Source organism: Telmatherina bonti (assembly GCF_933228915.1).
Source record: "Telmatherina bonti genome assembly, chromosome: 7".
Lineage (NCBI taxonomy): Eukaryota > Metazoa > Chordata > Actinopteri > Atheriniformes > Telmatherinidae > Telmatherina > Telmatherina bonti.
Window position 1 is genome coordinate 23,390,773 of NC_136625.1, and position 24,870 is coordinate 23,415,642.

The following is a 24,870-nucleotide window of genomic DNA, read 5'->3' on the forward strand; positions in this document are numbered from 1 at the left end:
TGACTGTTTTATCTTGTTTATTCTAACAGCAAATTTTGTCATAAATCTTATAGGTCATTTATTGGCATTTCATGTTCCGTTTACCTGCAACACACTGAAAGTAGGATTGGTCTGTTCTGACAGGAATGTTTTATTCTCAAAGCATTGGCAATTATCATCCACATTACTCATTAAAAATGCATTTTTGCTGAATGTCTCTTGAATAATTATTGTTAGGTTCAGTGTGTTTGCGCTTTCATTTTGTTATTGTTTTTGTTGATAACAGTTTCTTTGGAGCTTTCAAAAAAAGAAAGTCATAATCCGCAGGTCAGTGAAAGACATGAGACATGCAGAATTTACAAGTCTTTATCTGGATCAAATCTCAGCTACACTGTTCATCAGTGATGTGTTAGGTGCTGTATAGAGACAAAAGTGGACTATGATCCATTTTCTTCACCACTTTCTCACTGTGTGTGGTTTGATTCTCCTTTCTACACAGATGACTGAAAGATAGCAGTGTTGTAAGGATTTTCATCTCTTTTTTAGTCCATCTTATTGCCTCCTTTCAGTTACAGATGTAGCGTCTGTGGTGAGCATCATCGACGACTTGAACCATCTAATGGACGACCATTGCGCCTCAGATCCCTTGCAGCTAGATGCAATGGGGGCCCACGTGAAGCTGTTAGAGTCCTTGGAGCTGGAGGCGAGTCCTGGTCCTCCATGAAGCTCTCAGGACTCCCTTCAGCATCGCCATCAGGTAGGCTTCCACAACTGGAGCTTGGCGACATCGTCTCCAGCAAGTCATCTCTTCCCAAGTCCACTACAGTGTCCTGGTGCGGTGCACCCTGAGGGACCCCCTCATGGTTTGCAACTCCAACCAGCAGCCCTGTGTCCCCATCAGTTGTATTGGCAACATTCCTTCCCCCATCTTGATCCTCCAGGAGGTTAGATAGAAAGCTGATGTATTTCATAGCAAGCCGCAGGATCTCATTTTTGCTCAGCTTCTTGTCTGGAGGGTGAGTGGGGATGAGTTTACGAAGTTCTGCAAATGCACCATTTACATTCTGTTGCCGCCAGCGTTCACGACTGTTTGTGAAGATGCGACGTACAATCTTTGGCTGGCCAGCTAGCAGAGGAAAAAGTTGGGGAAAAACACAGACAATGACGAGGATAAGGGCCAAAGCAACGACAGAGATTAATCTTGACACGCAAAGCTAAGAATTTAACATGTTTTATAAAAGGAATAAGGTAACAAGTGCAAATTTAAGTGCAAACTCAAAAGTGAAAGAATTAGCAGCTGGAAAACAGATGCACAACAGTTTTGAGACAAAAAGGTCTCGCGCTAAAAAACCAGCACAACATTATCGAAGTAAGTTGCAAAACTGTCCTCCATACAACCATGGATTTTTAAAGGATGGAGCAGAGGGATGCCATACACTTACAAGAAAATACTTGATTGGGTTTACAAACTATGATAATTAAAGGTTTTGAAGACTGTGAATACTCAATTCAAAATTATATGTGCTTTTTATTTATTTAAGCATAATAAAATGCTTCACTTCAGATAGTCACATCCTCCTACCACCAACAATGGTGTCTTCTGGGCTATTGTTGCCCTTGGAACACACCCAGTCTATCTTAATCCCTCAGCCCACTCTGCAGCAAAACCTTGGCATGAAGGCAAAGCACCCCCATCCTCCTTCCCTATATGACAGTGAGTGGGCAGCAGTGGAAAGGATGTTTCAAATTAAATAAAACCCAAATCTGCAGAGAATACTTATTTTTAGTGGTATGCAGGTGTATTAGGCATTCAAAATAGAGATAGTTTTGTGCCATGAATTATATTTATTCATTCCTAAGTGGTTAAACACTTTCTTTTGCAAGGCATCTTCTGCAACACTCAAATTAGATATAGTAGAGATCCATGTCAGAGAATGAATGACAATGGAGATGAAAAGGGGACATTTAAGGGCTACTGGCAGAAGGAGGACACAGCAGAACTGCATCTTACCATACTTATAAAGATCTAAAATGCGCCTACCCTCGTCGAGTTCAACCTCATAAGGCGCCGGGCGGCGCTTTACCCTGTTGCTGGGGTACATGCTGTACTGCTCCGACTCCCCTCCGATACTACAGACAAAAGAAAGGAGAAGGTGGTGCACAGGTATATCAGATTTATGAATTCCATCAGGTTTCTGAACTACTTCAGTTCATTTCAGCCTTTGTACAAGTATAGCAACCAAATCCAAACAGGCAAACTTCAGGTGTCTCATAAAACAGTATATGCTATCATGTAATGATAATCTGAACTCAACTGCATCACAAGCATCACTCTCCTTCACACAATTCCTGCAGAGCAAATTAAAAACACATTTAGGTCACGTGTGGCATCTGACTGACTAAATAACTGTGATTTACACTGATAGTTAATACTAAACTTGCACGGATGAAACCAGATTATTTTCATTGTTTCTGACTACACCTTTACCTGTTGATGGCGGCAAGAGGCTGCGCCAGGTTGTAGAGCATCGCCCGGGCCGGGACAGGAAACGCGTTTGGGCTCAGCTGGACCATTCGAGCGTCGTCTCGTTGCGGCGGCGGCAACGGCAGCGGTGGAGGTCTACGAAGTTCCGTGATCGGCACCAAGTGGCTTTCAGTCCTGTGCTCAACCGCTTTTATAGCGTCCCTCCTGGAGAGCTCGATCACCGGCACTTCCCTTTTCAGGTCAAGGGCGTTGTGAGAGGCAGTTTCCTTGGCAACGCCATTGATGATGATGCTGATGCTGGTCCCGTTGGTCGAGTTCTGCAGAGGAACGTCATCCGTCTCTTCCACCTCTTTGAAGCTCCCTCCCCTCCTCTCCTCCTCCTTCTCCTCCTCCCGCCCTTCTTCCCCCTCCTCTCTTCGAGGCTCCTCGTCCTTCTTGTATCCGTTCTGTCTGGAGATGATGGCGGTGTCCTCCCGCTTTCCAGGACCGGACCCTGCGTCGGGACTTCCAGGACAAAGCTCTTGCTGCCGCTTTTCCATCATTTTAAAAGTCGTTACTGTCCCTCTACGTCCTAAATAAGATTTCTCTCGATCAATTCATCATGAGAGGACTGTTTGAGGCATAGAAAACTGGAAGACATAAAGAGCATTTGTTGTCCTTAAATATGAATATAACCATTCTGTCTAGATTTACTCCTCGTGTTTTTATTACAAACATGGTTCAATCAGCCTTCTATTCCTTCTATTAACAGCAGATTGTTAAAGAAAAGGAATAGCTAATAAAACTGTCAGCAAGTGATTCTTTTAGACGCCTGGTTAATTTAAATGTTCTTCTTATTTTGCTTTCGTTTTTTTAATCGTTGTTTTTATGCTTTTTGTGTTTTGTTTTGTTTTGTTGTGTAGCCTATTTGAAAACGAGGTAGATGAAGATCGTCAAAAAATAGCGTCATTTTTCCATATAACGAGGTGGTATAGATGAAACGGCCCATCACGATTGAAATATAGCCTAATTTAGATATTTGAAATCCCATAATTATGTGAAGCAGAATGTATCCTGTGTCGGAGTATCTTAAGGATAAAAACACCATGCTAAATATTATTTAAAGGCTCGCAATCATCTAAGTTTCTGAAAATGCATCAACAAACCGAATTTAGCAAAGATTTCGTTTCTTTTCTGTTTCCTTTTAGCCGACATCATTTTGATTTAATCTCTTATCTAACGTCTGCTTGGCCTTCAGTGGCCTACAGTTGAAATTGTTTAAAATATTCATGTCCCTAAACATATACGTTTCAGCTCAGCTCTCTGGTATGCATTTGTTGTCAATACTAGCCAATTTAGATTTCTTCCAAGTTAAATTATCGACGTGAGAAAATGTGGACACCATTAAGAGATACATTTTACGTCGAAATAAAAAAAAAAAAGGTTTCTCTTTTTTTTTTTTTGGCTTTCATTTAGTTATCTCGACGGATGTTGGAAAAGAAAAAACATTTTACAGCCCCCAGAAGAGAAGAGTATGTCATTTCTTTATCCAGGTGTAGGCCATGATGCTGTTGTTTTAACCGAACATCAACTGTTTCAGCTTCAGTCTGCCACACTTCAAGACAGTGTCAGGTGTTTTGGTGATTGTTTAATCAACTCATCGGAATACTTCTCTAAACAAACAACAAAGTGCAAATTAAAGACGCGCTTTTTTCTTCCTTTTTTCTGGGAATTTTCCCACAGGCCTCGTATCCGTTATTCCTAGTCTCTGCCGATCGCACAATAACAGAAAATGCAGGCTCGATATTTCGATCATTATACCAATAAAACCTTGCCGACGGCTGTCTAATTACAATTTATGGGGCAACAAATAGCCTACTGTGTTTTAAATATAGAGATGAATTTTTTTTCCCACTTACCGTTCCAGCCGTGTTGTTGATGTTACTGTGTAAGTGGAGCCATTTTGTGAGTGGGTCATCCATGTCTGAGGTTTTTTCTTTTTTTTTCTACCAGTTGTGGAGCAGTGTGTGTGCGCGCGCGCAAGTGTAAAATTGTAGCCTATGAGTGTGTGTGTGGCTGAGTTATTCCTCGCCGCATCCAGTGTGCTCCTTCTGTATGGGGAGCGGAACACAGGCCGCAATGTGGCCGAGTGAGATAAGCGCACGGCAGCGGCCTCTTCATTCCCGATAAGCCCCTAAACCCATTATTTATGAAATGATTCATTATTATTTGGCTGTCGTGGGCTATATAGTCTTGTGGAGGGCAAGGCATTAAAAAAAGAGGGGGGAAAAAAGAGAAGCAAACAGCCACAGCGCAACAGCCTGTAACGACGTGAGGTAGACAGTACTGTATCCCGAGCTATGGTTGAGGTGTTTTAATTTGATGGTGAAAAAAAAAAAAAAAATTCTGGTTAATTTCTAAGTCTTTGCGACTCTCTTTTTTTTGGGGGGGGGGGGGGGTTGACAATATGATAGATAACAACATAGACTATATCTCCTTAATCGATATTCCATATCTATTATTTGAACCTTTTATGTTCGATGTGATGCTAATGCAATACTTAGCAGATTTCCTAATTATCCTAATGAATTAACAATGTATGTATGTATGTATGTATGTATGTATGTATGTATGTATGTATGTATAAATAAATTGTATTTTGTGCCATTGTTTGCATATGGGGTTGTGGGGGGCAGCCATGGCCGGCGGTTCCCCAAGGGTCCATGGGGAGTCATGGCTCGGGGAGATAAAAGCGTGTCGGCCTCTGGAGGCATCTGATAATAGAGCAGAGCATCAACTGTGACATGCTATCGGGCCACATTCAAGACAGCCTTGATGGGATCAGGTACGTTCTAGCAACGGATTTCCGCGTTTCATTCCTTTAAATCAAATTATTAAAAACAGCTTAACGATGCGTTAATTCAAACTCCGTTCAGATAGATAGATAGATAGATAGATAGATAGATAGATAGATAGACTTTCCATAGTCAAAAATGAATTTTACTATAAGTCACGACTTGAAAAAGTGCCTACTGAATTAGCAGTCACGACCATCATCCTACATCCTGTGTTCACAGCAGCTTTCCAACAAACAGCCCCTATTTTTTCCCCTAATCTAAATACACGTATTCCAATGTGAACCTAGCTGTACCGCATAACATTTATTTGTGTCCACATATCTAAACTATGAAATCCAAAATCTTATTGACTTAAGGTAGTATAATTTCAGGAACCAAGACTGTGTATTTACATGAATAAACACTACCCAGTATTACAAGTCATTTCACATTTAAAAATGCCACCTTCCCTCAAGCATAATGAAACTGATACATCACTGGACTCTGTTTAGACCACAGAGAAAATATAATGTAAGCTGTAAAAGGTGCATATCTCCCTGATTTGTCCTGCTATTTTTATATATCAATGTATTCTTAGAGATATTTTTTATCTGCAAGATAGTAAATAAAAGAGCATATTTAACAAATTAATGAAATTCAAGAAAAAAGTTTGATAAAATAGAGGATTTTTAATAAGAAGCAATTAATCAATATTAGGTTTTTGGAAAAAAAAATGTAAAAAATTAAAAGCAGTAGAGCAGAAGCAAAGTGTGGGGACCATGCAGAGGTCCATGCTGGGAAATATGATGCTCTAAAACAAAGGACAACTATGTTTTTCTCCAGCTCATAGTTCTTTGTTTTTTGGGTATGTGGGTCAAACTAATGTGTGACACATCCCTACATATCATCAGTCATCTAAGATTCATAAAAAGATGAATAGACAAATTAATAAATAAATACAAGTCAACATCAGACAGATATTTACAGCTTCAAATGTGTAAGAAAACATCCCATTTGGTAAGATTTAACATGTCATGATGTCAAGACCAAAGAGAAAAGAAAAGTGGAATCCCATGTTTCTCTAAATCTGGTCACAAAAATATACCGGAAGTTAATTCTTTGCTCTATTACAATATCAACTTCCAAATTCATTTTTTCGCTGCATGTTTTATGTACTTGTTGGATTGGTTGTACTAAGAAATTAAGCTATTATTCTGTGTAGAATTCAAACTGCACTGTGTTACATCTACCATATATTACAGTCAATCTGTTTGTTGATTGGCCAGTCTGTATCCAGGACAAGTGATTATATTCATGCTTGTCAAGCTTGTTAGCGCTGATTGCGTCTTGCTGGCAAGATCCGAAGGGAAGCAGTGCTTTCCCTGGTCATGAGCCGTGTCACCTGGTCCAAACTGAGTCCCGCCACTGCTTCCCCGTTCACCTGTAGAATCTCATCACCAACATTTAGAAGGCCCGCATATGGGCCCTCACCACTGCCGTCACCCACTTTCTCAACATATACCCCTAAAAACAGGTGACAAAATGAGAAGAAGAGACATAGTTTAGCTATATGGTGATTGTTATTTCCTTTTTTTTTTTACTCTCCACCTCTGTTGACAGACAGCTTGACAGATTGTTGAGGTATTAAATCAACTGTGCAATCAACTCTAGATAAAAGAGATGACGAAAGTTAACAAAAGTTACCTGTATCTGGTCGACCTTTGCCTCTCGAAATAACAAACCCAAAAGGACCGTTTGGAGGTTTGACAAGCTCCAGGAGGAGAGTCCCATCAGGGAAAGCCTGGATGACCCTACTCACTGGACGTACAATTCGAGAGACAAGTACATCCTCAACGCTTAAGGCCCTGTGAAGCTCTAGCTGGGGACTGTCAGGGCTGTTGGAAAAAAAAATTGTGATTTTATTTAAAATCATGCGTCAAAACAAAATCCACTGCAATTTCATCTCTAGGAAATTCCTCATTCTCACTCTCTCATTATCTTATCTGTCTTTGACACCTACCTGGGTGCCAGACCGTATGGTATCTGTACTTCTCCAAGTATTGTTGAACGCTCTGTTCTTCTTTCTAAACTCTGGACAGAGGAGGCTTTACGAAGCTGGGCCAATGGCAGCACCTAGTGGTGAAAGAATGGCATTGTAACAAGTTGTCCACAACATCTCTAGAAAAACTCAGCAAACTGGCTTTTCACCATTGACATCACAAAACTTGTGAATTCATTTTTGTTTGGCATAACACACAACTTGTGTGTATACAAATTATGATTATTTGGAGCAATGTTTTAATTCTTTAAATTGTATTCTTTCTGCTTACTGTGTGGAGAGTCTGCAGTGAGGGGGTCCTTTGTATGCGAATAGCCGGCTGAGGTCTACGTGTGGGACTTGGTGAAGTTGAACTTGCACGAGCAACAGCAGGGATACTAAGCTGTTCCATGCTACTCGACCGACTCCCCTTTACAAGTCTGCCAACACTGTTCAGACCAATAGAGGAAAAGAAGCGACGCAGGAAGAGTTTTGGCCTTCCATCCAGTTTTCTATAAGAGAAAAGTTAAACAACAATATAGACTTTAAGATTATAAAAACTGAAACAAAAAAGCAAAAAAGGAAAAAAAAAAACTACTTTTTTTTATTTTACTTTATCATTTCATCCATCTTGCATGAATGACCCCAATAACTATTGCCTTTCAGTACCAAAAGAGGGCAGGATTTACTTGGTTTTTAAAAGATTATTAAAGCAATAACATTTCATGAACTGCAGGTAAGAGTTTTAATCTCCCAACTGTTACCAGTGGCACACTAAAGTCTCTGTGGGGACAATGTTGGCAGATGCAAGGGATTTGTTAGCTAACCCATAAGAGTACTGTTATATTGGCTTACCTGGAACCATCAGAGTTTTCCTCCCATATAGCCTCAGCTTTCAGATGCTCTGCTCTCAATAGCTCAGCTCTGAGGTCCTCAGTCCGAGACATAACCAGACCACGCAGTGCACGTCCGTCTGCACCAGAACCACTGTCTCCACTTAGACCTGCTAACAACAATTCAATTCAATTCAATTCAATTCAATTCAATTCAATTCAATTCAATTCAATTCAATTCAATTCAGTTCAATCCAATTCAAAAAATTTTGTACAGTGCCAGTGCGCTTTACAGACCCATCAATTTGAACGAAATCATATTAAATAGCCTTGATACATAAAACCAACATTAGACTGCTGTAAAAATGTCAAATTAAACTATTACTTTTTTTTTTACAGACATGTTTTTTTTACTCAGTTACATTTTATTAAATACAATTTTGCGAGTACACCCTATTCATTCATTCATTCATTCATTCATTCATTTTCCGAACCGCTTATTCCAATTCAGGGTCGCGGGGAAGCTGGAGCCTATCCCAGCCGGCTTTGGGCGACAGGCAGGGTACACGCTGGACAGCTCACCAGTCCATCGCAGGGCCATATAGAGACAAACAACCACTCACGCTAACACTTACTCCTACGGGCAATTTGAATAACCAGTTAACCTAACATGCATGTCTTTGGACAGTGGGAGGAAGCCAGAGTACCCGAAGAGAGCCTTGAATGAGAAAACTGTCTGCACAAATGTTGAGCCAGGTCCATGAAGTCTGGAGTCATTATGGCTGGTGGACTGGGTGGTCTCTTGCTTGTCCATTCAGAGCAGAGTTTGATAAATGTTTTTAGGGGTGGAGGCACCAAATTATTTAAAATTTTAAAACTAACCATACATTAGTACGGAAACCGAGAGCAGCCGTGAATTATCAAAGTTTAACATTTGATATTTTCCCAGCATATAACAGTGATGGTATCACAGTGGTTTTTCATCCAACACTTTTACAGCTTGGTCACACGACGATTTTAGTGATTTTTATAGTTGTCTCACTTGTTTGTAACCAACATGAAATGCAGTAATTTATGTGAGTGACTAAAATATCATATAATGACTCGTTCATGTGTGACTTGTTGTTTGTCTCTGTGTGGCACTGCGACCAAAGGCTGCTGGGATAGGCTCAGCTTTCCCGTGACCCTTCATCAGACCAAGCGGTTAGGATAATGAATGATTTGATATATACAAAAAAAAATAATAATAAAAAAAAAAAAAAAAAAAAAATATATATATATATATATATATATATATATATATATGTATATATATATATATATATATATATATATATATATATATATATATATATATATATATATATATATATATATATATATATATATATATATTAGTGTAGGTGTTGTAGATTGTTGAATACTTTTTAAAATGTTATGCCTGCCTGGGGACTGCAGATGGAAACTCAGGTTAAATCTGGTGTAAACCATCTTTTGATAATGTTTTTACACATTCTTCCTGACATATAAACTAATAAACTAAACTGAACTATACATTATTATGGGGAAGATTTTTCTGACTCTTCTTTATTATATTGCTTTAGTTCATTGAGGTTTGCTGGCAGGCATTGGTTTATGCTCAGTTTTATGTTCATCCAACATAATGTCATGACAGACAAGCAGTTTCACAAGAAAGGCAAAAAACATAACAGAACATTATATTACTGATGATGTTTCATCTCCTGTCATAAGATGACAATACTGATGTTTGCCTTATAAGGATGTTGACAGACACCACTCATGATGAGGACAAAATTTCCTTGTAATGGGAGGACAGTGTTGGAAAAAGGTAAACCCCTCATATTAAAATTATATCTTGAACAGTCTTCCCAGTCTTTTCTTTTTTTTCTTTTAATTTGCTTTGACTCATGATGGTCATGATTAGGATTTAAAACTGAATAGATAATAATTTCAGCACATGGTTAGGTTCAGATGCATTGTTTTTTGTTTGTATTTGGTTTTATTGTTTTTTTTAAGAGTCAGGGTTAGAAAACTATAAATTCCCACAGTATAATCAATATTTGCTGTTCAGATTAAGATGTTTTCATGATTACATATGACCAGTTTATAAAATGTAAAGTTTAATCATTTTATTGCATTAAAAAAATCTAGCATACTGTGTAGAATAAATAGCAGGAACTACAGATTTAGATGACTATACAAGAGCCTTGCGAAACCCCACTCACCTGTTCCATCTGGGGTTGCATCCCAGATTTCAGCAGATGGCAAATCTGTGGTGACCCTGGCTGGCGAGTATCTCAGAGTGGAGGGCCTGATACAGGGCACTGGACTGCTTGATGGAGATGCCCCTTGGCTTAAAGACACAGGAGACTCTCGTCTTGTTTCTGGGGAGTCAAGGGATTGGGACCCGCTCTCTCCTCCCTGGTTTGAGGACATCTGGAACTGAACAGTGGATTGGCCTGTAGCAGAGCGATTTCTTGAGCTTGACTTCAGCGCTGACTTTATAGGCAGCGATGGAGTGGGTGATTCTCTTAGTCCACCAGATGCCTCAAGCAAATGCGGCTCCAGGTCAACAGGGCTACCAGGAGCAAATGAAACTGCTCTGCTTAGGTTGACCCTGTTACGCGGATTTGAGTTTCGCCGCTGAGCCCATGATGGACCATAAGGACCATGGCCCGACTCCAACCGACTTTCTCCTTTCCTGCTCCTTCTCCTAAGTTTCCCAAATCCAGATGACTTCCAGCTTGTGCTACTTTCTTTATTTTCCCCCAGCACATAAGCGCCAGCAAAAGTGACTGTGAGTGGAGCTTTAGGACGAGTACTTGTATCTGGTTTGTTTGAGGGCACCCAGCGAGGTGCTGGTTTTCCTCGTGCATCGTCTATGTTTCCAGATTGCTGTGGCTCACTGTTCTGTGGATCTAATGGTTGTGAGACCGGCTGAGGTTCCCTTACTACAGACCCGCAAGCCTCACACTTCTTCACCAGCACTATGATCTCTTTAACAACTGTTGTGGTTTCATCACTTGTTACCACATTGTCTTCTTGTTTCTGAGGGGGAGGCATAGAGACACTTCTGTGGCTTCTGCTCTTCTCTGAGCCACTACTGCTGGAATCTGTATTACATTCTCTGCCTTTGGACTTGGGCATCCCTGGCCTGCCACGCTGTCTCACTCTGTCTAAATAGCGAGACTCTGCTTCTTTCTCTGATTCATCCTCAAAGCGTACACGTGTTGGTGAACAACCGTAGCGTCTGGATCTGCCTATTTGGTCACTGGGAGAAGTATCTCTTTGAGTAGGGACAAGAAGTGGACCAGACGCTGCTTGGGAAGAAAGATCTTCTTTGGTTTGAGCTGGTTTCTGAATCGTTGTTGAACTGGGGGATTCAGGTTGTTGCTTCTTCCTGCAAGAAATAACATTAACAACTAAACTTACTCCTTAGGCATCTTCTTACAGACCACTCAATATGTATATATATGTATATGTACACATATATATATATATATATATATATATATATATATATATATATATATATATATATATATATATATATATATATATATATATATATATATATATATATATATATATATATATATATATATATTCAGTATCACGTATATGGTGACAATATTTTTACCACAGACCAGACTTAATATAGGCTATCATGGATATAGGATCCATTGCAAGTATTCTTAATCATGAATTAGGTGAAGGCTTCCTGGTTATGAAAAGAGATTTCAGGAAACAAACTGCATGCTGTTTACACTGTTACATAAACAGAATAGAAGCAAATGTTTTGACGACATTGTCAGCTTTGTGCTTGTAATCACAAAGGATGGTCGTGTTTCAAAGCTTTCAGTTATGCAACAAACCAAGTGCAAGACAAATGATTGACAAAGCAGAGGAAGTTGCGGTAGCTCCATAAAGAGAGCAACATTATGATGCGAAACAAATGATAAATAAACACAATGAACTAATAAGTGTTTAGCAACAAGGACTTTTCATGACACCATTAATCACATTCTTTTACATTTGATTTCCAAGTAAGCAACAAGTTATAACACACACACGTATTTTATCTTTTTACTTACACAGTGTATCTCTGATCAGAATGGGAGCGTCTGGGCCGATCACCTTTGAAGTGATTGGAGCGAGCCTTGAGTCTAGCTCGCTCCAGAAGACGCTTCGCTTGTTCATGCCTTGGGCTGAGAGGTAGCTCATCACTGATTATAAGAAGTGATCTGATGATAAAGAGTACAACACTAATTAGAACAGAAATACATCACATAGGAGATGAAAAGAGGGGTGGGATGGGAAGAGTTAAGACTATGATGGCCCCCAAACACTCTTCATACGTCTGATTACAGATAATATTCCATAAAGAGTTCAAGTGGAACTATTATGTGCATTTCAGGCTAATTTATTTTTATTTCTGAGCCCAGAAGGGCTGGGATTGATCGAGTTATTGTCACAAATCGCTTCATTTACTTCAGACCGACCCTCTCCGTAGGCTGTCAGATCAGCCAGTGGGCAAAACGAGTGGATTGAGACTCTTCCGCATTAAGCCCCACCTCCCGCCACTGCACTACATCGGGAGCGCGCACCGCAACTGCTTTCGCCGTCATTGTAACATCTCATAAATAGAAGGATTAGGCTCATATGAACTCAATAAAAAAAACACAAAACAAAATACAATGTCAACACATAGCATACAGCCCTACATGTTGGAACCTGAATCAGACCCTGAAAACAAAGTGGAAAACAGCAACCCACAGCAACGAATGCAGCAGGATGTCTCTCTTTGGTAAACTCAAAAAAACTTTATCCGACATTTTCCACCCGCCTGATGTATTTGTACATGCCCTTGTTAACCAGTAGAAGGTAACCAATCACCAAACCTTATCCCCCGGGACGTCACAAGGATTTCCAAGTAGAAAAAACTCTCTAAAACAACGCTTTTTTCGTCGCCATGGAAACCCAACGGAGAGAGTGCTGGAACTCAAACATGCATTTAGGTGATAAAAAACAGTGTCGTTCACATGTCTGAAGAGGATTCAACACTGTAACACTGTAGAAAGCTCAGAAAACTCCAAATACCATAATAGTACCCCTTTAACATATACTGAGCTTGATCTGTGTTGACATATATCCAGTGACATCATATTTGCCAAAGATTGACTTAACTTAGACAGAATCAAGCTGCATCTTTTTAAGCTGTCTTATGTAACATTAGATAGATAGACTGGGGAGTGGCCCCAGTGGTGAGCAGCAGAGAGGAACGTCATGCATCCTTCTATCCTTGCGCCCAGCAGCTAAGCTGCTCTGTATTGTGCCTCATCGTCTGTACTTGTCTTTATCCCTTGGCCCAGTGATAAAGATAGTATGATACACTAGCCATGTGGATTATCCTTGTAATGGACTGAGTATGATTCATTTTCTCCTGTGAGTCAAGCCTAGAACATGTTGTGTTTCAATAGATCACAGTTTCCTATCACATTTTTTCTTATACCAACACTTAAAAGCACAATTAAACAGTCTGCTTAGGTATCTAATGAGCAACTGTTTCATTCCACGGTTTAGTATTGTAATTATGGTGGAACACAACACATTATAGCTTCAAGTTATGAAATAAGTGACATAATAAACAATTCCAGAAGTTATGTATGCTAAATTGTATACTTTCTGATTTTCTAACTTAGATTTTTAATATACATTGAAAACTGGTAAAATATCCATTTGATTGGTGTTATGATTTCTGCTTGGCCCCTAATGAGCTGCATTCTTCCCCTGCCTGATTGCGGATTGTCCTCGCCTGTGTTGCTCTCTATTTAAACACCTGCCCTGGATCTGCTCAGTGTGGGACTGTTTGTCTTTTCCACCTGATTTGACCCTACCAGTCCCTGACCGGTGTGGATTCCGGACTAATTTTGGACCTTGAGATTCTGCATTGTGGAGATTGCTTTCCTTGCTCTGGAGGACTACTCTGAAGCTACCTACTTCCCATCTACTAGTAAACATTTATTTCTTGGCCTCTCCAGTATCATCTCACCCCTGTTTTTGGTTCACCTCTATTTTTTTTTTTTTTTTTGTCCCAGACTTCCTGATGATCAGACGAAGCAAGACCACCTTCAACACCATTATTTCAATAAATCTGTTTTTACTTCCTTGTTTGAGATTTGTGTTGCGGCAACGCCATTATCTACTTCAGCCGTTGCAGGCTAAACACGGGAGATATTGATGACGCGCACTAAGATGTATGTTCTCCTTATTGCGTTTATTTTCATCGTTGCTTTAAATAAATTACAATGAACAAACAATACGCAGAGCAAAAGCATCTAATTGTGCGCGTCATCAATATCTCCCGTGTTTAGCCTGCAGCAGCTGAAGTAGATAATGGCGTTGCCGCAACAATTAGTCAACAAAAAGTTTACTCCCGAGCTCACCCCACTTCTGCATCCTTACAGCCAAACGATGCGCTCAGGTGAGTGCAACTATTTCTAAAGTGTGCATTCACACCCAAAGTGACACACCCTCCACCCAAGTGCCAATCAAGTATGCACACATCAGCATATTCGCAGACATTTATGACTCATAATATGGCTCCTACAATTTGGGTTCTGGCTACCTAAACCGTAACAATTAGAGAATAGTTTCTGTTTCTTGTACAGAAATTCCCTTTTATGCCTCAGTTCTTTTAAGTGGTAAAGTTACTTTACTTGAGCAAATAACATACTGAAAATTACTTGCAGTTGTAACTGTAGTGATTAACTTTATGGGAACTGGGGGGGGGGCAACCTGAGATTTGGATGTAGTCATCCTACAAAACAATGCATTTATCACTCACCTCAAATACGGTTCAAGCTCCTGTGCAAGAAGGGTTGTGTCTGTGTTGTCCAAAACACCATGGTTACCTGAAACTGTCACCAAACAAAAAGGGAAATTACAAATCTGATTCAGTCTGAAAAAGGAACCGTCATAAAGTACAACCTCTTTCAGTCCAACAGTTTTATGTATCTGAACATAATAGGAATCATTTAGCACTTCCCAGATCTTAAAACTGGTTAAAGAAGCTGACATATAAAACTGTCATTATTCATTTAACAAAATCTATGCCTAAATAAAGAAGCAAAATGATAAAAACTGAGTACACCCCATGATTCAACGATACATACTACATAACAGCATTTCAGAGATTCCTTTAAGAAGTCATGTTTTTTTTTAGTGAGGGAGTTTTGTTTTGTTTTTTTCCCAGGTTTTTACTGTGTTGCCGGCATTTGTTTTTAGCTTTAACCAGATTCTACCATAACATTTCAATTATGATATGGTTTAGATTCAGACTGGGTTGCTGTTTTTCTTTTTTTTTCCATCTTTTTTTAAGACATTCACTTTTAAACATATTGCTGTGTTCGGGATCATCATCCTGTTACATGATCCAATTCTGGTCAACCTTAAGCTGCCAGACAGATGGCCTCACATGTGGCTCTAGAATATTTAGGTATGCATTGGAATTTATGGTAGCCTGCAGGGTGGTCTGTTCTTAGAGCTACAAAAAGCCCAAATCATCAGCCTCCATCATCATGTTTGAAAACTGGTATCAGGTATTTATGCTGATATGCTGTGTTTGGTTTTGAGAAAATATGGTACTATGGACAAACATCTCCACTTTGGTCCAAGGGACATTGTTCCAGAAATCTTGTTGTTCGTCAGGGATAACTTTATGGCTGTGCTGTTTGTTTTAGAGAGGAGAGACTTATCATTGTATGTATGTATGTATGGATGTATGGATGTATGGATGTATGGATGTATGGATGGATGGATGGATGGATGGATGGATTCAGTTAGTTGCAATTAATTATAGTAATCTGACCTCTGCTTACTCCTTTCAATTCCTACAAAACTGTCAGGGATTTGTTATTATATGCTTCTGCATTTTTGTTTTATTTATGATAAACATATAATGACATGGTGTAATAACAGAATAGTTTTTTATCTTAAGCTGCATTTATGTCATCTTAAGACATAGTAAAGACCAGATTTTTGTTGTTTTTGTTCTTAATGTCCTTATATTTAAAAACTTAGAACTGAAAGCAGGCAATTTAGTTTCATAATGGCTGTAGTTGTCTTCAATAATATTAATCCAATATGTTTGCTTATGTAGAACAATAAATTTCTTGTTTCTGTTTCCCTTTTTATTCTACAGACCATAAATTGCATGGTCAAGGAGCAGTTTTTTAATTAGCCCTTGTTTGGGGGCATATACAACTGACAAGAAAGCAATCATCCATGATGTGACCGACAGCAACATTTGGGTATTAGAGTTACTGGAGTTTTATTTGATCATGTGGGTTTTCATAAATCTTCGCACCGTAAGATTCAGTAAGTCCTAGCTGACTAATTCTTAATGTCAGTCAAAGAAGAAGACAAGTTATGCAACCAGTGAAAGAAAAATTATAGCAGACTTCTGTTGTGGAAAGTTCACCTTATCATATTGCAGTTTCACTTGCATGTAATGCATTAACGTTTTTTATGGCATTGTTCGACACACAGGAGGAACTTGTGCAAGGTTAAACACAAACAACATTGAAAAACTAATCCTACATGCATACAAAGACGTCCATCTGCACTCAGACAGCAATTCAAACACAGAAACACTTCCCCCACTGCTCTGACTGCTAATAATAGCAACTCCCTCATCCACATCTGCACATCCAACATCTGTTCAGCATTGGGAATCAGCCAGGTTACATACTGCATTTTAATGCAACATTTGAGGTGGACAGAAAATGGCTTGTAATGGCACTTTGAATGACTGCAACAACAGGAAAGCATAGTACATATATAACTTGAAAAATATCATTTTAAGAGTTTAACAGGCTTTGGGGGAAATCTGAAAATCAACAAAAATGATCTGACTGTTTTGTCTCTTTCAAGAGGCAAACACCAAAGCTTGTTCCTGAGAAATTGCCGATACAACCCATTGAAGAACAAATTAACAATGAAGCTAATACAGGATGTAGAGCAACTCTACTCAAATGAATTTAGGTTAATCCTTTTAAATCATTTGATGCATTAATTATACGTTTCCCACCTGACATTAAATCCACATAATTTCAGCAAAATCTTACCTTTATAATCCACTCTGTATGTTATATCCCCATAATAGCCAACACTTTCTTCTCCATGTTGATCTCGCTCCTCTCTGCAGTTTTGTTGTCTTTCTCTTAATTTTGCATAGGCCCTCTCCTTCACTCTGAGCTTCAGATCTGCACAGAGCACTCCACTTTGTGAAGACATGCTCTCCCAGCTGTCTGAACTGCATAGTCCTCTCGCAGAATCAGGCGCATCTGCCTCACTTTGCTCACACCTTTCCAAGTAGCACTCCACACTATCAGAATATTTCAACTCTGATGATATGGCAGTATCATCAACCATACATTCCTTGTCATTCATGTTGCTTGTGTCAGATGGTTTAGATTTGGTATCAAGCTCTGCATGTGTCTCTATCTGCGTGTAGTCCTTCAAAGGTAAAGTGGGGGGTATGTTGTGAGGGCCAACCCCATTAAGAAGCAAAGTCTCTGGGCGTGCAACTTTCCAGAAGCCCTTTGGAGGTGCCCAGTGTTTTACTGAAGATGAAGATGCTGAAGAGGGAGAAGTTGTAGTAGGAGAGGAGGACAGGACAGGCAGTGGAGGAGGGGGTGATGGGTCGTCCTTGCTACTGCTCGAGTTGTCTGAAAGAAGACTCTCCAGACTAGTGCCCTCCCCAAGCCCACAAAGCTGTCTTGCCTGTGAAATAACCTGGCCCTCACATTTTTCTGGGTTGTCCTCTTCACTTCCCTCTCCCCCTTGCTCTGTTTGTGCCTCAACTGGAGGACTGTGTATCTGCAGCCTAACCTGAACCTCTACCTCCTCCTCTTCATCACTACTACTCAAGTCCCTTGCTGTGCTGGATCGCCAGGAGGATGCTGGCAAAGATAGCTGCCCTTTTACTCTGGTTTGCTGCCTGAAAAAGATTTCAGATGAAATATCCCCAGCGGGACTGTTCACTTGTAAATCTGTGTCCAGCTTTTCTCTTTCTCTTTCTCTCTCTCTTTCTCTTCCTCTTGTCCTTCTCTGTGTCAGTGACTTCACCTTGGTCTGTAGAGTGTGCACAGCTGAGCTCTGAGGAGGAAGAGAGGTGTTCAAGGACGATGCTGAGGAAACCGGCTCAGGAACAGGGCCGGTAATAAGACCCCAGTTAATGGGAAGCCCAGTGGGTACAGGGCAACTGGATTTTGGACGAATAATATCTGCTTTCTCCTCCTCCATTGGCTAGTCATGCAATGAAAGGTCCAGACGGATTCTAAAACAGAGAGCAAAGTTTTACCATCTTTCATTCTCACAAAAGAAAAGTGAAAAAAGCTACTGCTTCCTCTCTGCCTAGTAGGGAGATATGTATTGTGGATTTGGTCACGTTGCCTTATCCAGTGATTACTTTGCAGGGCACAGGATAATCCTTTAGAATGAGAATAAGCAACTGCTGTTTGCAATTGAGAACCTACACATCTCAGCACTATGGTGTTGTTTCTTTTTTTTCATAGTAAATATCTGTATCAAACAAACATGTACACCCACTCAAAGCTCCCTATATATCTGCTAGCTAGGCTATGGTTACTTATTTGCACTGAATCCTTCACATATTGACAAAATAATTATAAAACGCTTATAGATTAGTATGCAAAACACATTCATTAAAACAGGTGCATATCTATAGTATAAGAAAAGTGGACTATCTCTCTCTCTCTCTCTCTCTTTATACACACACACACACACACACATATATATATATATATATATATATAGAGAGAGAGAGAGAGAGAGAGAGAGAAAGAGAGAGAGAGAGAGAGAGAGAGAGATCCATGTATTTGTGAAATAACGAGAACGCTACCTGTTATTTCGTGAAGATGGTGTCCTTTCAAACACAGTTCCAGTGTTGACCACAAGAAAAAGTTATTATAGATTGTGGTGAAACTGCACAATTCAAAGTTACCCTTCACAGCCTACCACAACTAGTTGTGCTGTAGCGTGCAGTATACCAAAAAGAAAAGAAAAAAAAAAAAACAAGAAAACGATGTATCCAATGCATGAAAACAAATTAAGTCCAGTAAGAATTCTCAATGCTCTTCCAGATCCCGGGTTGTGTTTCCACTAGATGACTACCTAGCTCCAATCCGAGCAGTGTCAAACGAGCCAGCGGTCCCTCTATCATGATTGGTTCAGTAATCCCTTCAGAAATCAGTGGGATTAACAAAAATGGAATACAAAAATGCTTGCTTTAATTTCATCCTTGCCTCGCGACTCTCTCTGTTGCGTAATTATAAAGTGCGCACATACCGAATTTGCCCCACTACATTAGCAAGCCAATGAAAAAGAGAAAAGCACATTTAAAAATGTATAAATAAGATACTTGTAGTTTCAAATAAAGTATTTCTGGTGAGAGATCTAATACAGCTGAAATACTAGACAGATATAGTCTCCTTAAAAGACTGTCAGCTGATTCCTTCATGTCAATACAGCTGATCCCCCCCCCCCCGCCCCCTCGGTCTCGTTTTATTCCATGCCCCCCTCCCCTCTCCTTTTCCATCTCTTTCTGTGCACACACAAGCATGCGCGCGCACTCGTACAAGACCCATTCACTCGCGAACACTGTCAAACTACATCTTGCGGGATTATAAACAATGGACCAGAGATAAGAGTTGCAGTATAAAAGCAGCCCGCTCGCCCTTCTTTCAGGGCCAAGACCCGAACAATAATATATTATAATAGGGGGTACGGAGATGTAGTATTTAATTGTGCATCTTGGAGCTGTTTTGTTTCATTTTGAGATATCTTACTATTCTGTTTCATCAGGTATAACCTGTGGTTTAGCTTTCTTTCTTTTTTTTCAATGAACCAATTTTTTGTCTTTGTGGGATTACCAGCATAAATAAAGTTTAAACAAGGAATGTGAAACCTTAATATATTTCTCTTTTTCCTTCATTCATGTACATTGCTGTTTCTGTAATATAAGCTATGATAATGCATTTGTCGTATAAGACCAGGGTCCTCCTGACACATATTTGTAAAAACCAACTAACCCCCTGACTCTTTACACTCCCTAGCCTGTGCCATGATGATCTGTTCAGCAACCTGTACATGGCCTTATTAGGAAAATCCCACAAGTGCCCAGAGTGGCAGAAGTTGCATGGTTTTGTGCTGTTGCTGTGCATGCAGTTAACTATCAGTAGAGGACGCAATTCAGACTTTCACTCGCGCGCGCACACGCACACGCACAGCTAGCTGTAACCGGCTAGCGAGTCTGTCGTCGAGTTGACACCCTCCTCAAAACCTCGGCAGCAGCGAAGCTGCATAGTCGACATGGCAGAAAAATATAGCAAACGTTTTCTACAGAAAGATGAAATAGTTCCAAGTCTGGAATAAGTGAGTACTATCGACAATGATTATGTTTTGTCTTTCGGAAATGTAACAAGAAATAAATCGCTGCATGATTTAGTTTTAGTCACGCTGATGACGCATAGCGATGGTTTTTGCTGCTAACATAAAGATAGCTCGTATGCTAACTAACAGCTACATTATAGGGAGGAGTAACGTTTGTTCGTTAGCATGTTAGCCTCCTGGATTTAGTCCAACAAGATCAATGAAGTTAGCCACCTCTATAAGTACGACAAAACCTCAATTCCACTATTTTGAATCTTAATTAGGTTTCCTGTCGCTAAAAAGTCTTTCGAGTTGTTATAAATTTAGTTAAATGCAGCAAATATGCTTGTTAGCCTTTTCGGCTAGCGTTACATAATATCACTGCTGTCTAGATGGATGTCTAGGGTTTGTCAGCTAGCTACCGTTTCCTTGACCAATTACAGATATGGTACCTGGAGTTCTTGGGAAAGTAATTAATCCAACTCTGGGTATATTAAATATAATAACCATGCAATCGCCAACAAAAAATAGGAGTTGGATTATGAATAAATCGCGTTTGAATAATAGATGTTTACTCTTTAGCGAAATTTAGCCAACTAGCCACCCATAGCTTAGATTGCTAAAAGTAAGCTAACTTATCTCGTCACATCACATAGACAAGTAATTTAGTAAGACCTATATGGTAAAGATTGTTGTGTAAATGGGACCAAATCGGTCTTCTATTGGAAACAAATTTGCATGTTATTGTTAGCTTGATCCATCTGTTTGTAATAAAAGCAAACGTTAGCCTCATTGCATTAGATAGCATAGTGGTAGTTGGATGCTAGCCCTTTCTGTACCCTTTGTCCATAGTCATAGTAGTAACCAGGTCCTGAAAGTAGGCCACACAGACGTTGTTTTGATCCCTTTTCATCGTTGAATGATTTTAACCTCACAAATTGATGTTGTTTTACCTTTTAAGTGATAATATTGATAATAATTAGTTTAGTTACGACGTAATGTGTGTGGACGATGACTGGAAAAGGCCGTTTAACTTGTCGGTTAGTTAGCCCCTAGCCTAGATGGTTTCTTCGTCTGCAGATGCGCTTAAAACAGTCATGTTTTGATGGAGCACTAAGTCGTAGCTTGGTCTTATTTTCAAGAAACAATAAACATTAAGCAAAATTTTTACTTTGGTGTGTAATTGTTCAAATCACTTAATTATTTCAAAATTTTAATTGACCTTTTTCCTCTCTTTTACAGTATTCATCACGAGATGTGATACAATATCCACAATGTGTGAAGACATTTAAGAACGATTGAGTTCGGAAAAAAAAAAAACTTGATTCCAGTGGAATCTTTCATATATCTATATAAATAATTATTGTATATTTTTCTTTTATTGTTTAATCTTACTTAAATTTATAAACGCCCATCCCATCAATATATAACCATGCCAGTGCAAGCACCACAATGGACAGAGTTTCTGCTGTGCCCAATCTGCACACAGACATTTGAGGAGACTGTTCGCAGGCCCATCAGCTTGGGCTGTGGGCATACTGTCTGCAAGATGTGCCTGAACAAGTTGCACCGAAAGGCCTGTCCCTTTGACCAGACAGCCATCAGCACAGACATTGAGCAGCTACCTGTCAACACAGCCCTGTTGCAGCTGGTGGGAGGCCAGGTAAGAATCAAATCTGCATATATTTGTTATAAATTGTCAAATAAGTGTGGAGAAATCTCACCTGACATTAACTGTGAAGAGCCCTTGCTGATGGTACCTTGTGGTTAATTTTAGCAGCTTGAGGAAGTTTGTCATTTAAAAAAAAAAAAAAAAAAATCGTCTGATACCATTCCTGTCTTAACATAATAATACTTACAATCATTTTTATAATAGTGACTTATGAATTATTGTTTAACATTGTGCTCAAGCTTTTCTATGAAATGCAAATCATGGAGATTTCCACAGTCATTGAACATTTAATTTTATTGTTTTGCCAAGTGTCAATAAAACAGTCAATAAAAACTATGCTAATGGCTAAGTTTTCATGGTGGTGTACCATCTTTGTACAGACCATAAAGCTGAAATGTGACTGCACTTGCAAAGGACATCCCACTTCTTAACTAATTGTCTTGCATATAAAAAATTGCATCATGGATTTCACATTTGATGGTGTTATCAAGTTTGTTTCCTAAGTTTAAAAAGAAATAGGGAAAACTTATATTCATATTTAATAATAAGTGAACACATTCACCAACATACACATATGAAATAGATTAAAATTTACTGGTAACAATCTGATAATTCACTGGTAATGTAGCCATAAGAACTGACAACATCAATTTTTATTTTTCGGGGTAGAAATCATGATGCATTATGTGGAACTAATTTAAAGCATTTCTCCCCACTATTTTATTTTTTGTTGCCAAACACGATGCAGTTCAATGACCTGTTGTGTACACAGAAAGTGAAGCATAATCATCTAGTGCATTGTAAAACCTTTTTGAACGGATCAATATAAAGTTCCTAGTGCAGGGACTAGTAACTAAATATTTATTTGTTTAGGGTCTTTTTTTGTGCTGTTGCACCCTCTTAATCCCCAGTAGTTTGAATGCATACTGCACAGCAATGTAGTTAGTATAAATGGAGCATAAAGTTTCGTATAACCTAGCAAAAGAGAAAATCTAGTTTCCCAGTATTGTTTAATGAATTGATTGTGGTGTACAGGTTTAGTCTTTGAAGTGTCAAATAAAAATGGTTATCATTATATGAGGAAGCCTTTGTATTCCTTTTTTGAAGAATGTTTAAACATGCACTCTGTTACTGTTCATTATCTTTTAATTTTTTTGAGTTTTTTTTTTTTTTTTTAAAAGATGCACTTAGGTCAATATGCTTATTTCAGTCACGGTTACATATATTTGGATAAAAGAGAGAGTTATTTTATTTTATTATTCAGAAGGGTTAAGCACTGTCTTTCACTCGTTTTAGTGGTCGGGTTAAAGCAAATCTGAGATGTTATTGTTTTGCTTTATTGTCTAGCCTCTTGTCAGTCTTATTACATGGCTGGATACAGATGTTTCAAGATAAACTAAATAATTTAAATTCTGTGCTTAAGAAATTATCATTAAAACATTGCCAGCCTGTAACATGTAAGCAAAGTTAAATGTTAGGATATAGTTGTGAAAGCTTGCCATACATAACAGGTCCATTTAAGTCTTGTTGGTTTTAATTTAAGTGTAATTTTATGTGAGCTGTTAATATGTTCGGTATTTAATTTGTAAACGCATTTCCCCACAAAATGATATATACTTAATCAAACGGCATGTCATAACTGCACTGAAAGGATTTAGTTGCTTCTGCCACCTGTATTAAAATGTTCTTTGTTTTGTGCTTCAGGTTCCGAAGGTTCAGCCAGTTGCCTTGATTACCAGTCCCGAGGATTCACAGAATTACGAAGTGTCCAGACAGTGTGTGGAGGAACTGGCCCTCTACCTTAAACCCCTCAGCAACACCAGAGGTACTTCAACACAGATTTTAATTACCTAATTATGTAATTACCCTTTATAGTTTTTGCTAATCTTTTATGACAATTTGTTAAACTTTGTAATATGAATAAAAAGAAGGTGTGGGCGGGTGGTGGTGGGGTTTAAGGGCTTTATCTGGTGCACAAAGTAGTCTGCCTCTGTGGCAAACTGTGGAATTGAACCCAGATCTTTCAGATCCCTGTAATCAGTTAAAGGTGTGCGATCTAAGGTACTTCCTGATTTTAATTAAATGAAAATTTTATACAATTTTAATTAAATTACGATTGGATAGTTAAACAATTATTAGAATTTTCAATGGATCTTGTTTTTCCCCAATGAGCCTTTTTCTAATTGTCTCACTAGATGGTATAATACTTCATGCTCCATTCAGTATCCATTCGTTGAAGTAAATAAGCAGATTTCTTTTCAAAATTTTTGTCAAATCATCAATAACTCTATCCATCCATCAATCCATTTTCTTAACCGCTTGTTCCAAATAAGGGTTGCAGGGAAGCTGGAGCCTACCCTACCAATCATGAGGCTTGTGGCAGGTGTACCATTGACAGATCACCAGTCTGTCAAAGAGTCTAAATAAATTCAAAACATCAAAAATACTTTTCATACTGTCTTTTTCTAATTTTCTATGGAACATGTCTTGGTGGTCGTCCAAAACAACAGCCAGCGATTTTCTCCTTCTTTAACCTGGGCTAGGGACTGAGGTGTTGTCATTTGTCTGTA

At 39.0% G+C, this 24,870-nt stretch overlaps 2 protein-coding genes across 4 annotated transcripts in view; one reads left to right on the forward strand and one right to left on the reverse strand.

The window, feature by feature from the left end:
• Window positions 1-517: 517 nt before the first annotated feature.
• On the reverse strand, window positions 518-4,421 carry LOC306758706 (T-cell acute lymphocytic leukemia protein 1; the record flags this gene model as incomplete). The annotated part of the gene is made up of 4 exons (XM_079244082.1): window positions 518-1,105; window positions 1,991-2,109; window positions 2,468-3,028; window positions 4,363-4,421. 4 exons carry the CDS (start codon window positions 4,419-4,421, stop codon window positions 576-578), a joined length of 1,269 nt encoding a protein of 422 aa, XP_079100208.1. The 3' UTR covers window positions 518-575.
• Window positions 4,422-20,503: 16,082 nt separating this feature from the next.
• The window catches only part of rc3h1b (ring finger and CCCH-type domains 1b), a 105,724-nt gene continuing 101,357 nt past the window's right edge, over window positions 20,504-24,870 (forward strand). For all 3 annotated transcript variants that reach the window (XR_013771363.1, XM_079243163.1, XM_079243164.1), the window contains exons 1-3: window positions 20,504-20,631; window positions 21,871-22,291; window positions 24,005-24,125. Coding sequence is in view for 2 of the 3 variants with exons in the window: in XM_079243163.1 (XP_079099289.1) it covers window positions 22,061-22,291; window positions 24,005-24,125 (352 nt within the window). In the remaining variant the exon portion in view is untranslated. The remainder of the gene's footprint in view (window positions 20,632-21,870; window positions 22,292-24,004; window positions 24,126-24,870) is intronic.